General features: G+C 43.4%; 1 protein-coding gene and 1 pseudogene across 1 annotated transcript; both read left to right on the plus strand.

The window, feature by feature from the left end:
- The first annotated feature begins 969 nt into the window (after nt 1-969).
- Nucleotides 970-7164, plus strand: LOC115778844 (uncharacterized protein K02A2.6-like; annotated as a pseudogene).
- Nucleotides 7165-8784: 1620 nt separating this feature from the next.
- Nucleotides 8785-10825, plus strand: LOC115779525 (angiopoietin-related protein 4-like). The gene is made up of 4 exons (XM_030728236.1): nt 8785-9313; nt 9528-9638; nt 9773-9860; nt 10320-10825. The coding sequence occupies exons 1-4, from the start codon at nt 8849-8851 to the stop codon at nt 10493-10495; spliced, it is 840 nt and encodes a 279-aa protein (XP_030584096.1). The 5' UTR covers nt 8785-8848; the 3' UTR covers nt 10496-10825.
- Nucleotides 10826-13673: the final 2848 nt, after the last annotated feature.

The following is a 13673-nucleotide window of genomic DNA, read 5'->3' on the forward strand; positions in this document are numbered from 1 at the left end:
GCACTGATGCTGAAGTTTATTGTGGAGTTTATTGTAGAATTTATTGAGTTTGGGAGTTCATGTTTTTCTTTGTTTCTCCCTGTTGATGTTATGTGTGTCCTTAATATTACACACATTTAGCATGTCTTGTGAACAGTTGGTTGTTGAATATATTTCTTTAAACTGTATCTTTTGTCAAGTTTTCATTACACAATAGTCACTTTTGCGCCTTGAATCTTGCACCTGATTAGGTATGAAAATACTAAAACTAATACTGAAACTAACCAAAACTAACTAAAACTAAGCATGAAACCAAAAATAAAAACTAATAAAAACGAGAAAAACCACTCTGAAAACTAATTAAAACTAACTGAATTAGAAAAAAAAAAGTAAAAACTAACTAAAACTAAACTATAATGTAAAATCCAAAAGTATTATAACCCTGATCCGAAGCGATTAAAAAAAAAGGGGCTCGGAGTGCAGCCTGCCACTGATTGGCCAGGGAGTATCGTCACTAGCGGAGGCATGAGAGCGACTCCTTCACCACTGTGATGTATGAACCTAGAGATGTCCTACCAATACTTACCACCAGACGGCCAGACCGCCACTAGGGCATACAGGGGTTCTGAATGTAACCATAGCAACAGTAGGATAATAAACAAATGAGTGAACCAGCAAGAAGTTGTCCTCCATGCTCTGTGTGTCGAGTAATAATGTTTACTTAGTGACACTATAAGGGAGCAACATAACATAAATTGGCGACGAGTCGTGTATTTCGGAATACTTTTCATGGCTGTAAAAGTTAAGTCAGCTTTGTGCAAGTTTTGGACCGAAATGAACACCCGCGTTTTTGGATGGCTAATGTGCTGATCAACTATGAGCCAACCATCATCGGATAACCCGAGTGCAGCTAGTGTTACATCTGCGGATACAAGGACATCGAGTGCTTCGAGTTCATCTACAGTGCAAGTAATCCCAGAAAGACGTATGATGGCTGGACTATATGGACGTGTGGACATTTTCGATGAGTCTGGTGAGCAATGGGCAACGTATATTGAACGTTTTGAGCATTATGTGGTGGCTAATGACATTCACGAGGCTAAGAAAGTTTCAGTACTGTTCAGTGTGATGGGACCTAAAACGTATGGACTGCTTCGTAGCTTAGTAGCTCCCGTGGCACCTGGCACAATGACTTACGAACAGGCTGTGACTGTGCTTAAAGATCACTTCACACCGAAACCGCTTGTTATAGCCGAGAGGTTCAGGTTCCACAAGCGAAATCAGGGGGAAGGAGAAACGGTAGCACAGTATGTAGCAGTGCTCAAGAAGCTATCGGAACACTGTGAGTTCGGGGCTTACTTAGAGGACGCTCTGAGGGGCAGATTTGTTTGCGGATTGAAATGCGAAGCTGTGCAGAAACGCCTTCTGACTGAGGAAAACCTCACGTTCAAGAAAGCAGTTGAACATGCAGTGTCAGCAGAGACAGCAGCACGCGACGTACAGCAGTTAAGTAATTCCCTGAAAGTAAACGCAGTGTTTTCGCAAGGTGAAAAATGCCGCCACTGTGGGAAGGGAAATCATATTGATGATGACTGCTGGTACAAAGACCGCGAATGTCACCAGTGCGGGAGGAAGGGCCACACGAAACGAATGTGCAGGAGTAAATCAAAAAGCAGTCACGAAAGAGAACATAAACACAAAGACAGAAAGCCTGAACAGAAAAGCCATGCACAAAAACATAGCGTGAAAGATAGAAAGAAAAAGATCCATCACGTCGGGGCGTATGAAAGTGAAAGTGAAGGAACGAAATCGGATAGTGACAGTGACTTGGGACTGTATGCAGTGTCTCAGAAAGGGAAATATTCACGCATATCAGTAGTGCCAATAGTTAACGGAAAGAAAATGGAGATGGAATTGGATACAGGGGCTGCAGTGTCATTGATTCCTTGGGAACTGTACAAACGAAAGCTGCATAAGTTTCCTCTGCATCCCACTGATATCATGCTAAAGACATACACAGGAGAACCTTTGGCACCAGAAGGAGTCATTAAAGTGCAAGTGGCATTGAACAAGCAACACGCTGTCTTGCCACTGTATGTGGTAAAGGCGGATGCTCCACCATTGTTTGGCAGGGAGTGGCTGAGAGCCATTCAACTAAATTGGAGAGACTTAAAGACTGTACATGCAATTGAGCACAGACAGACAGACAGCTTAGAGACAGTGTTAAAGAGACACTCCCCTGTTTTCTCCGATAAGTTAGGCACCATGAGAGGAGTGAAAGCCAGGCTCACTCTAAGACCAAACAGTGTACCCAAATTCTGCCCACCACGCAACTCCAATCTCATTGTACATCCTGTATAATGACAATAAAGGCATTCTATTCTATTCTATTCTATATGCTCTTCGACCGCGAGTGGAAGCTGAGCTGAGCCTCACTGAGCTTGGCGTCATCTCACCTGTGGCGCATAGTGACTGGGCTACGCCAGTGGTGCCCATGAACAAGAAGGACGGCACCGTGAGACTCTACGGGGACTTCAAAGTCACCACCAACCCAGCTCTCTGCATCAAGTACCCAATTCCATGTATTGAGGACTTGTTCGCGTCTCTCGCTGGAGGTCAACGCTTCAGTAAGCTGGATCTATCCAATGCATATCTACAGATGGAAGTAGAAGAGAGCAAGAAGTTGCTGACCATCTCAACACAGAAAGGACTTTTCTGCTTCAACCGCTTGCCGTTTGGTGTAGCGTCATCGCCTGCCTTGTTCCAGAAGGCAATGGACCAGGTGCTCCTCGGACTGCCGCACACTCACTGCTACCTGGATGACATACTGGTCAGTGGTCCTGACCTTTATCCCTGATCTGGCCACTGTGCTAAAGCCGTTGAATAAACTGCTGAACAAAGAAAAGAAATGGCAGTGGACATCAGCCTGTGCATCAGCGTTCCAGAAAGCCAAAGCACTCCTTGTATCACAAGAGGTGCTCACACACTACAACCCTGAGTTGCCTCTCCGTCTCACTTGTGACGCTTCACCCTATGGGGTCAGAGCTGTTCTTTCACATGTCATGCCGGATGGCGATGAAAAACCCATCACCTATGCATCCAGAACTCTCAGCAAAGCAGAACAAAACTACGCTCAGATTGAGAGGGAGGCGTTAGGGATAGTCTTTGGAGTACGCAAGTTCCACCAGTACCTGTATGGCAATACATTCACTCTACTCACTGACCATCGCCCGCTTACAACCATCTTCAGTCCAGTGAAAAGCACACCATCCATGGCTGCAGCTCGCATGCAATGCTGGGTGCTCCTGCTTTCCGCTCACAATTACACCATTGAGTACCGAAAGGGGGCCCTACATGCCAACGCTGATGGACTGTCGAGGTTACCGCTCCCTCATGCCCCCAGTGAGAAACAAGGTGCAGTGGAGGTGTTCTACACGTCACAGTTGGACACATTGCCAGTCAGCAACGTCGAGATCAAGCGTCACACCATGTCGGATTCCACCCTGTCCCGTGTCATGGAAATGGTCACAACTGGCCGTTTTCCAGCTGCAAAGGACGCAGGTGAGCTGTCTCCCTATCTCCAGCGCCGCCATGATCTCACTGTGCAGCACGGATGCCTTATGTGGGGGTTGAGAGTGATTGTGCCACCCAAACTGCGCCCCCGGGTGCTGACAGTGCTCAGCACACCCAGGTGTAGTAAGGATGAAGAGCTTAGCTCGCAGCTACGTTTGGTGGCCCAGCATCGACTCCCAGATCGAGCACCAAGCAAAGTCATGCACTCATGTCAACGAGTGCAGAAAGACCCTGGCCTAGCACCTTTACACCCGTGGATGTGGCCATCCAGTCCTTGGGAACGGATACATGTGGACTTTGCCGGTCCATTTGAAGGGCACATGTACCTGGTCGTAGTGGACGCACACTCTAAGTGGCCTGAGGTGCACATCATGAATAGCACCACATCCAGCAAAACCATCCAAGTGCTTAGGGGACTTTTTAGTCGCTATGGCATTCCACACAGTCTTGTAAACGACAACAGCCCTCAGTTCTGCTCTGAAGAATTCAGCACGTTTCTGAAAGCCAATGGAGTCAAACACATTCGCTCAGCACCATAACACCCTGCCTCCAATGGCTTGGCAGAGCGATTTGTGCAAACCTTCAAGCACGCTCTGAAATCTTCCAGAGGAAGTACACCAATGCAGCAGCATCTAGATACGTCCCTCCTGACCTATCGCAACACCCCCCATGCAACAACCAAGGAAAGCCCTGCAATGCTGTTCATTGGACACAAGCTGCGTTCTCAACTGGATTTCCTGAAACCAAGTATGGCTGGAACAGTGCACCAGTCACAAGAGGCTCAACAGCAACGACGCCAGCTACACTCTAAACAGAGACAGTTTGAACTTGGTGAGCCAGTGCTCGTGCGTGATTATAGGAGGGGGGAGGATAAGTGGACGCAAGCTGTGGTGATCGAGAAGACCGAACCAGTGTCCTACAAGGTAAATGTGGGAACACAAGGGGTCTGGAAGCGTCATGTGGACCAGATGCTGACTCGGCCCGAGTCAGACCCACGAGAGACTGCAGGGAGTCTTCCTGTGAGTTGTCCGCTGTCACTTCCTCAGACAACCACACCTGACCCAAATACACCTCAACAGAAGGAGGATACGGATACAGTGCCACACACACCACATGCACCACCAAAAACACCCAAAACACTCAAGACACCACAGTCCACAGAAATGACACACACAAAACATTCAGAGACAACAGGGACTGTACGACGATATCCTGTGAGGATCACACGTCCGCCGGTACGTTACAGGGATCAGTGAACTTAACAACAACAACAAAAAAAAAAAAAAAAAAAGTTGAACAATGTTGACATGCCAAGATGTTGTACACAAAAAAAAAAAAAAGTTGAACAATGTTTAAGTGCACTTTTTATTTGAAAGAAGATATATATTATATGATAACGTTCTTTTTTGTGTTTATTTGATTCCTATTCAAGACACTTTGATAAGAATGACTATATTGTTAATATAGGCTACAGAGTATCATTTTTCTAAACATTTTTGGCTGGTGGTGTGCCTCGTGATTTTTTCAATGAAAAAAATGTACCTCGGCTCAAAAAAGGTTGAAAAACACTGCACTAACCCACTGGTGCCTAAGGACACCATCTCCATGCAATCCCCCGCTCCACTCTGGAAACTCATGTACTGTGCATGTGCACGGGACATGCTGTGTGGCTGTAATCTGCACAGTTAGGGTGCCCTCAAGAATAATAAACAAAGGAAGGAGGTTTCAGGGCTTTTTTTAGATTACGGAGGCTGTTTTGACTTCCTACAAGTTTGAGATTTTGAATCTGCAGACAATCACAGTCTGCTGTTTGGAGGCAACATTGTGTTTTTTTGCTTTTTAATCAGACAGACAGTGTTATCCAGCTCTGTGATGATGGTCCTTTCAAAAAGACAGATGCGATATTACACATCATGTAAAACTTATCTTTACATGATGTTGAACTGTATGTTAGTGCCGTCATTTAAAAACCGAAAGGTAAATATGTAGGGAGGTCACTGCAATCTAGCAATCTAGATTTGAACTTTGTCACAGTACCAAATTAAACACATGACTAAAGTGAAGTGCACTATATTTAGTAATGATTGTAGAATATAAATGCAAGATTTAAACCAAATGTGACCATCTGTGCTAAACTTCCTACACTCAAAAAAAACCTTTGCCCTCATAAACATGAAGCAATAATTTTGTATAAAATGCAGCTGAAATACATAAAATCAAAGGTTTATTTATTCAGGAAAATATGCCTTGTATAAGCTGAATGTATACCAATCAAGTAAATTTTATTTGACCAGATTCCAAGTTTTATGTTGTACTTATAATTCAAAATCACATGGAAAATCTTGTAGTCAAATTACTTAAAGTCAGCATTTTGGGCATAAATCATTTTTGAGTGTAGATTTCCTGTTCAGGAACTGTGCAGGATTTATTGGATTTTAATGTTGTTGTTTTTTTTTTTGTTTTTTTTAAATATATAACTGATTGACCACAAGGTCTACTGAGGTAATTAAAAAAAAAAATTGGCTTTGACAATAATTTGCTGCAGTTTACAATAAAATCAGCTTTTTTAAAAAAAGGTACCAAAGTGAAAGTGCCAAAAATGTGCAGTTCCTCAAATGGCCACTTGAGGCTGTCTCTATAAGACTCCATCCATCCATCCATCCATCCATTTTCTTCTGCTTATCCTTTTCAGGGACACGGGGCGGCTGGAGCCAGCTGTCGTAGTCACAGTCACAGGGCTAACACAGACAGACAGACAACCATTCACACTCACGTTCCCACCTGGTGGTCAGCACGGTTACCTCACTGCAAGAAGGTCCTGGGTTCAAATCCACTTTCTGTATGGAGTTTGTAGTTCTCCCAGTGTCTGTGTGGGTTTTCTCCAGGTACTCAGGTTTGCTCCCACAGTCCAAAGACTTTCACTTAGTGGGTCTGTATAAGACTCCCATATTAAAATGCTCAACTTCAAGAAACCAACATGGTGGTGGGCCCAAATGCTAATGTTGAAGCTTTAAGTCCAAAGCAAATGGGTAACATTATGGTGGTTTCTTTCGTTTTTACACTGTCTATGACTTAAACATGGTTTGGTCAGAAAGTCAAAAGTCATAAAGTTTCCAGCACCAGTATGTTTTACTTTGTTCATCTTTTGTCTGTGTTCCCAAATTGCTGAGGAGGCCAATAAAAACTTCTGGAAACCCAGAGTAACTGGAAAAACTGGTTCCAGGTTCATAACATCCTGCGATGACCACAAGCACAAATTTAAACCAGGCTGATATTTATCCAGACGCCCTGATCCTCCTCCTGCTTCTCCTGGCTGTGTTGATCCTCCTGCAGCTCTCTGCATCACAGTACCACATTTATCCCACACTACAGGAAACAGCTGTTATTAGAACTGAACCGATGCATGGACATGCAAGCTGCCGCCTCTAAGCAGCACAGCCTCCTGTGCAAGGCGAACATTGTGTCCTGATAGAGCTGAGTAAGGATGGAGACCCGCCTGTGCAGCTGACTGAGGACAATGGTCTGCCTCAGATCAGCTGAGTGCAGCGGGTTCGGGGGATACGTGCAGATCGGCAGCCTGCAGCATGGGGGGAAGCCTACGTGCACCGGTCGTTCAGCATCCAGGACGTGCCCTGCTCTCTGCAGGGGATTCATTATGTAAAAAGACAAATCCTCCTGGTATGAGAAGTGCTCAGCTTTTTGGGCACACCTCTGCATGATGAAAACATTTTAAGCATGTAAGAGTGAATGAGAGGCTGTAACAACAACACGTGTTTGTCTTGCTGTACTTTGTAACCAGGTAAATAGAGTTAATCTCAGTGGTCTGAGACTTTTTTTTAAAAAATCAATTAAACAAATTAAACAAATGTCCAAGCTAAATGTAAATAAATAGCAGCTCAAACTATTTTCAGTTTCTGCTCTTCAGAGTCAGAGATGGAAAAACTGCAGAGATTTCTTTCACTTTTACTTGCAACTGAAACCATTTTTAATATTTATTTTCCACCATAACAGCACGTTGTTACTCAGCGATTCCAGTGAAACATTAACTGTGCTGACCTTTTAGTTTTAAATGTTTAGTTGTTTGTTGTTGGCAACATGGCTCTCTATTCAGTTCATCAGTATTGTGCACACTCTTAGGTCTCAACCATACTTTCTGTCCTTAAAATTTCCAGCCTTCCTGAATGTGTTTAATACAGTACTTCAACTATCTTTTTTTTTTTTAGTCCAAATTGATTCTTCAGGCTCATTGCATTGTTGGAAAAACTCTCAATTTTTGCCTGAGAGCTAATAATTAATTATCAAAGATGTTTTTCTGCGATTTCTTTATTGATCAACTGGTCGGTTCATTGTCTAAAGTGATTAATTGTGAAACAGGAGCGTGTCACAGCCGTGGCCTGCTGACACGTACGTGAGCGAGTTTCAGTGTCTGGCAGAACAAGAGCATCACGTTCCTCATGTCTGCGAGAGTGCGTGAGTGTGTGTACCGCTTGGTGTCAGGAATGAGTGTGTAAAAGGGCCCGAAGGCTTGAACTTTCCCCTACTTCTCACAGTGACTCCTCAGCCTCTGCTGTTCACCAGCATTCCTGATTCAGCAACTGTTGACTTCACTCTCTGAGATCATTAATGACATTTAGCTATCACTGTTTTCATTTTAAAAGTCAAAAAACCCACCCAGCGGGGAACAGTCACAGTGTTTTGTGTGAAACTGATGTTTTAGGGGCAGAAAAGTGTGATCAAGATGAATTTTAAAGCCAGTTAGAAGGCTTTAAATTCATCTTGAGCTTGAATAAAAACGGTACTGGCTGATTTATCAGCTAGGCAATCAAAAGAGAATGAAATGGCTGTTTTTAATAGCACACATCTGATTCGTGGGTCCTTTTGGGGACAGTTTAATAGCCCTGTGGTCTAGGATGAATGAATCAGCTATGAGAAAAAAAAGTGTCTTTGTGGCAACTTCAATCAACAGAGTGGGAACAAAAGGCAAAGATGAAATAAATAATTTCATCAACATAAAAATACTAAATAGATAATAACATATAACTGTAAACATGTCTTGATCCTGCATTAGTGAGTATATAACCAGAAATTCAGGCGCTCATTGCATCATGTTGCTCACTGTGAGACTTTCCCCGCCCCTGCTCCCCCACATCCTCCTCCTCCTTCCTCCCCCTCAACCTTTAGGCAGCCAATCCGTGGAGTGCTGTGCTGCACACTGAGCTATAAAAACCCTCAGCAGCGCACAACAGTCAAGAGACAGACATCAGAAGCAGCACTGACACCAGAACAGACCACAAAGATGAAGATGCCTCAACTTGTCATCCTCCTGTTGACCATCTTGGTTCACGCAGCAGCCGGTTTCCCCACCGACAGGAGGGTCCGGGAGAAACAGGCCTCCTGGGACGATATGAACGTGGTGGCCCACGGGCTACTCCAGCTCGGCCTGGGCCTGAAGGAGCATGTGGACAAGGCCAAAGTCCAGATGGGTGATGTCAACGCCAAGCTGAAAGCCTTCAACAGCACGGTGGCTGAGCTGGCGAGGAAGCAGCAGGAGCAAGATGAAGCCCTACAGGCTAAAAGTAAGGAGGTGGAGGAGAGGCAGAGGCTGTCAGCAGAGCTGGCTGAGGAGGTGAAGGTGAAGGTGGAGGACATGAAGAAGCAGACAGAGGATATAAACTCCAGAATGGACTGGCTGCAGGAAGTCCTCACAGAGAGGACACTGGACAGCAACGACAGTGGTCACTCAGGAGTCCCATTCATCCAGGTGAGAGCGGGAGAAGAAGGCTTTCATGTTTTGTTTTTCTTGTGAGGTTGTTCTTTAACTATGTAGAAACATCAGAGCAGTATAGAAACATCCACACCCATTTGAACAGACTTGAATAGTACCTTTAAATAAGGATCCAAAACTTTTAAGTGTAATCTAGACGGATGGATAGCATACGTGAAGCTCATGACATGTTTGTTCCTGCTGTTTCCAGAGGCTGGTGGTGGCTCAGAACAGACGCATTGACCAGTTGGAGGAGAAACTCAAACTGCAGCAAGACAAAATGGAGAAACAGAGCCTGCAACTACAAGCACTGCAGAGCAAGGTGAGTCACAGCACATCAACATATTGCCCAACACCTGTGAGAGTTACAGGATGATCTCTGATTGCCAAATGAATTTGAGTTTTTCTGACTGAAGGCTAGAAAGGTTATATTTTTCCCTGTTCTGTGTCCTGCAGGTTGCACATAAAAGAGTAAAGGCACACAGGAGGAGACCCGAAGATATGGCACTGACAGGCGAGGCTCAGCAGATCCACACAGAATCAGGTAACATTTGTACTGATTGAGGGAAATTTTAAGTTATTTATTATAAAAAAGAAAATAGGGAAAGAATTTAGACCTTCAGCACACTGAAAACATGAGCTGCCCTGTAGAAATCAAAAAGGGAAGTGAAACAGTGAGTCTCTTTTTATAAACACGCCAGTTTCGAGTGCAGACCTGCACGAACTACAGACAAATGAAAACAAGTCACATAAGGTTCACCTTTACACCTGAGTTTATAATGTTGACTCGCTGGCAGATCTCTGCGAGCAGTCCAAAGGTCAGACTAAGGAGGGCAGCAGCTTTTAAAAACACACCGACTGCACATTCATTAATTTCTCAGACACAAAAGATTTCATTCTCATTTTAAGCGAGGTGCTTAAACACCAAAATTTGAGCAGACAGGGCAGCTGGTTAGACTGACCGTCACCCTGAATCGACTGATCAGTTTTCTGCTTCCCTCAGGTTTCCCCAGAGACGACGATGATCTGTTTGTACGCGGGCAGCGAGCCGGCGGAGACAGGAGGAGCAGGAGGCAGCAGCTCAGGAAGCAGGCGTCGGCCTGGACGCCCACAAAGGGAGAGAGCAACTCTCTGAGCAACAGTCATCTAGAAAAGACGCCCGCCTCCATAAATCGCTAAGACTCCAGAGAAAATGACTTAAATTTAAATGCTAAACTACTGAAGGACTGAAATCAGGAGTTTTCATACGCACATTATTGCTCTCTGCTGATTCACTGCAGGATCAGATCCTTCGATGCCATGTGATAACTCACTGTCTCAGTGGACATGTTCAGTCATATTGACAGGTGTAACTTTATCCCCCTTCATAAGGGTTTTTCTCACTTTCTATGATTTTTTTTTTTTTTTAATTGCTTTGTACTGAAATACTGCACAGTTTCTTATTTTAAGCATTTGTACAAAACGGAATATTTTATATGAAGTGGATAAAAATAAAATTTTAATGGTTAAGTCCTTACTGGCTCTGTGTTTGTGTTTGAAGATGCAGAGTGAAGTAAATCCATGAGGAGATTCTTATTTATGAGGTAGTCAATATTCTGATAATTCGTGCAGGTCTGTATTCAGTGGAAGAGGGGGCATCACGTTTTGACATAAAATTTAATTGCAGCACATATTCTTAACGCCACAAATAAGCAGCTATTAAAATTGCATTTAAACTTGACTGGAAGAATGAGGTGAAACTGAAGCCAAACTGAATGAAGTCCAAACCATTGAAAACACATTTGCAGCCAAGGAAAACTCCAGGTTTTGTTACTTTAGGCAAGAGCAAATAAACTGCTGTCCAAACCACAAAAATCACTTGTGGAGTGCTTGTTTTGGCTGTTAAAAGCTATTTGGGTAAATTAGTGATTTGTTTTTTTTAATTTTGTAAGAGATGAATAAGTTTTGACGCCATCTAGAGGTGGGAAGCATGTTATTGAAAAGAAAGGAGAAGGGGCCACTTTATTAGATACCCCTTGCTAATACTGGGTTGGATTCTCTCTTCCTTCAGAGCTGTCTTAATTCAACACGGCGCAGATTCATCAAGGAGCTAGAAATATTCCTCAGAGATTTTGGTCCATATTGACACAATAGTGTCACACAGTTGTTGCAGATTTGTCAGCTGTACATCCATGATGTGACTCTCCTGTTCCATCACTTCCCAAAGGATGCTGGATTGCAATCTGGTGACTGTAGAGACTGCTTTGGTGTAATGAGTGATTATCTGATTTACTGTCGCCTTCCTATCAGCTTGATGCAGTCTGGATATTCTGCTCTGACCTCTGGCATCAACAAGATGTTTTCACCCAGAGAACAGCTGCTCACTGGATACTTTCTCTTTTTCAGACCATTCTCTGTGAAGAGAAATGGTCGTGCAGGAAAATCCCCAGCAGATCAGCAGTTTCTGAAATATTCAGAGCAGCCCGTCTGGGACCAACAATGACACACGTTCAGAGTCACTTAAATCACCTTTCTTCACCATTCTGATGCTCAATTTGAACTTCAGCAGGTTGTGTTGACCGTGTGTACAGGTGCTGGTCATAAAATTAGAATATCATGAAAAGGTTGATTTATTTTACTAATTCCATTCAAAAAGTGAAACTTGTATATTATATTCATTCAAATGTTTGTTTCTTTTAATTTTGATGATTATAACTGACAATCAATGAAAACCCCAAATTCAGTATCTCAGAAAATTAGAATATTACTTAAGACAATACAAATTAAAAAAAAAAAAAAAAAAAAAAAAAGGATTTTTAGAAATGTCGGCCAATTGAAAAGTATGAACATGAAAAGTATGAGCACATACAGCACTAAATACTTAGTTGGGGCTCCTTTTGCCTGGATTACTGCAACAATGCCGCGAGGCATGGAGTCGATCAGTCTGCGGCACTGCTCAGGTGTTATGAGAGCCCAGGTTGCTCTGATAGTGGCCTTCAGCTCTTCTGAATTGTTGGGTCTGGCGTATTGCATCTTCCTCTTCACAACAGCCCATAGATTTTCTATTGGGTTAAGGTCAGGCGAGTTTGCTGGCCAATTAAGAACAGGGATACCACGGTCCTTAAACCAGGTACCGGAAGCTTTGGCACTGTGTGCAGGTGCCAGGTCCTGTTGGAAAATGAAATCTGCATCTCCATAAAGTTGGTCAGCAGCAGGAAGTGCTTTAAAACTTCCTGGTAGACGGCCGTGTTGACCTTGGACCTCAGAAAACACAGTGGACCAACGCCAGCAGATAGCATGGTACCCCAAACCATCACTGACTGTGGAAACTTTACACTGGACCTCAAGCAATGTAGATTCTGTGCCTCTCCTCTCTTCCTCCAGACTCTGGGACCTTGATTTCCAAAGGAAATGCAAAATTGACTTTGATCAGAGAACATAACTTTGGAGCACTCAGCAGCAGTCCAGTCCTTTTGGTCTTTAGCCCAGGTGAGACGCTTCTGACACTGTCTCTTGTTCAAGAGTGATTTGACACAAGGAATGCAACAGCTGAAACCCATGTCTGCATACGTCTGTGCGTGGTGGTTCTTGAAGCACTGACTCCAGCTGCAGTCCACTCTTTGTGAATCTCCCCCACATTTCTGATTGGGTTTTGTTTCACAATCCTCTCCAGGGTGCAGTTATCCCTATTGCTTGGACACTTTTTTCTACCACATCTTTTCCTTCACTTTGCCTCTCTATTAATGTGCTTGGACACAGAGCTCTGTGAACAGCCAGCCTCTTTAGCAATGAGTTTTTGTGTCTTGCCCTCCTTGTGCAAGGTGTCAAAGGTCGTCTTTTGGACAACTGTCAGGTCAGCAGTCTTCCCTATGATTGTGTCACCTACAGAACTAGACTGAGAGATCATTTAAAGGCCTTTGCAGGTGTTTGGAGTTAATTAGCTGATTAGTGTGGCACCAGGTGTCTTCAATATTGAACCTTTTCACAATATTCTAATTTTCTGAGATACTGAATTTAGGTTTTTCATTAGTTGTCAGTTATAATCATCAAAATTAAAAGAAACATTTGAAATATATCAGTCTGTGTGTAATGAATGAATATAATATACAAGTTTCACTTTTTTGAATGGAATTACTGAAATAAATCAACTTTTTTCATGATATTCTAATTTTATCACCAGCACCTGTATATGTCTAAATGCACTGGGTTGCTGACATGTGATTGGCTGGTGAGATCTGCGTTAAAGAGCAATTAAATAGATTTACCTAATGAAGTGGCCTGTGTACACTGGCACGCCTGGGGACTGAACAACGAACATTTAAAGTTTTGTTCTTTTTTGTTATTTGTATTTATCTAAAAAGTCAGCCACACAGAAATA

The sequence above is a fragment of the Archocentrus centrarchus genome, chromosome 4 (genome assembly GCF_007364275.1).
Source record: "Archocentrus centrarchus isolate MPI-CPG fArcCen1 chromosome 4, fArcCen1, whole genome shotgun sequence".
Taxonomy (NCBI): Eukaryota; Metazoa; Chordata; class Actinopteri; order Cichliformes; family Cichlidae; genus Archocentrus; species Archocentrus centrarchus.

What these genes read in the sequence shown, in the direction of transcription:
- LOC115779525 (XM_030728236.1), top strand. Translation starts at nt 8,849, where the DNA reads ATGAAGATGCCTCAACTTGTCATCCTCCTGTTGACCATCTTGGTTCAC. An exon ending in CAGGAGTCCCATTCATCCAG is followed by an intron (nt 9,314 to 9,527) that starts GTGAGAGCGGGA and finishes TGCTGTTTCCAG; the next exon opens with AGGCTGGTGGTGGCTCAGAA. An exon ending in GCAGATCCACACAGAATCAG is followed by an intron (nt 9,861 to 10,319) that starts GTAACATTTGTA and finishes TGCTTCCCTCAG; the next exon opens with GTTTCCCCAGAGACGACGAT.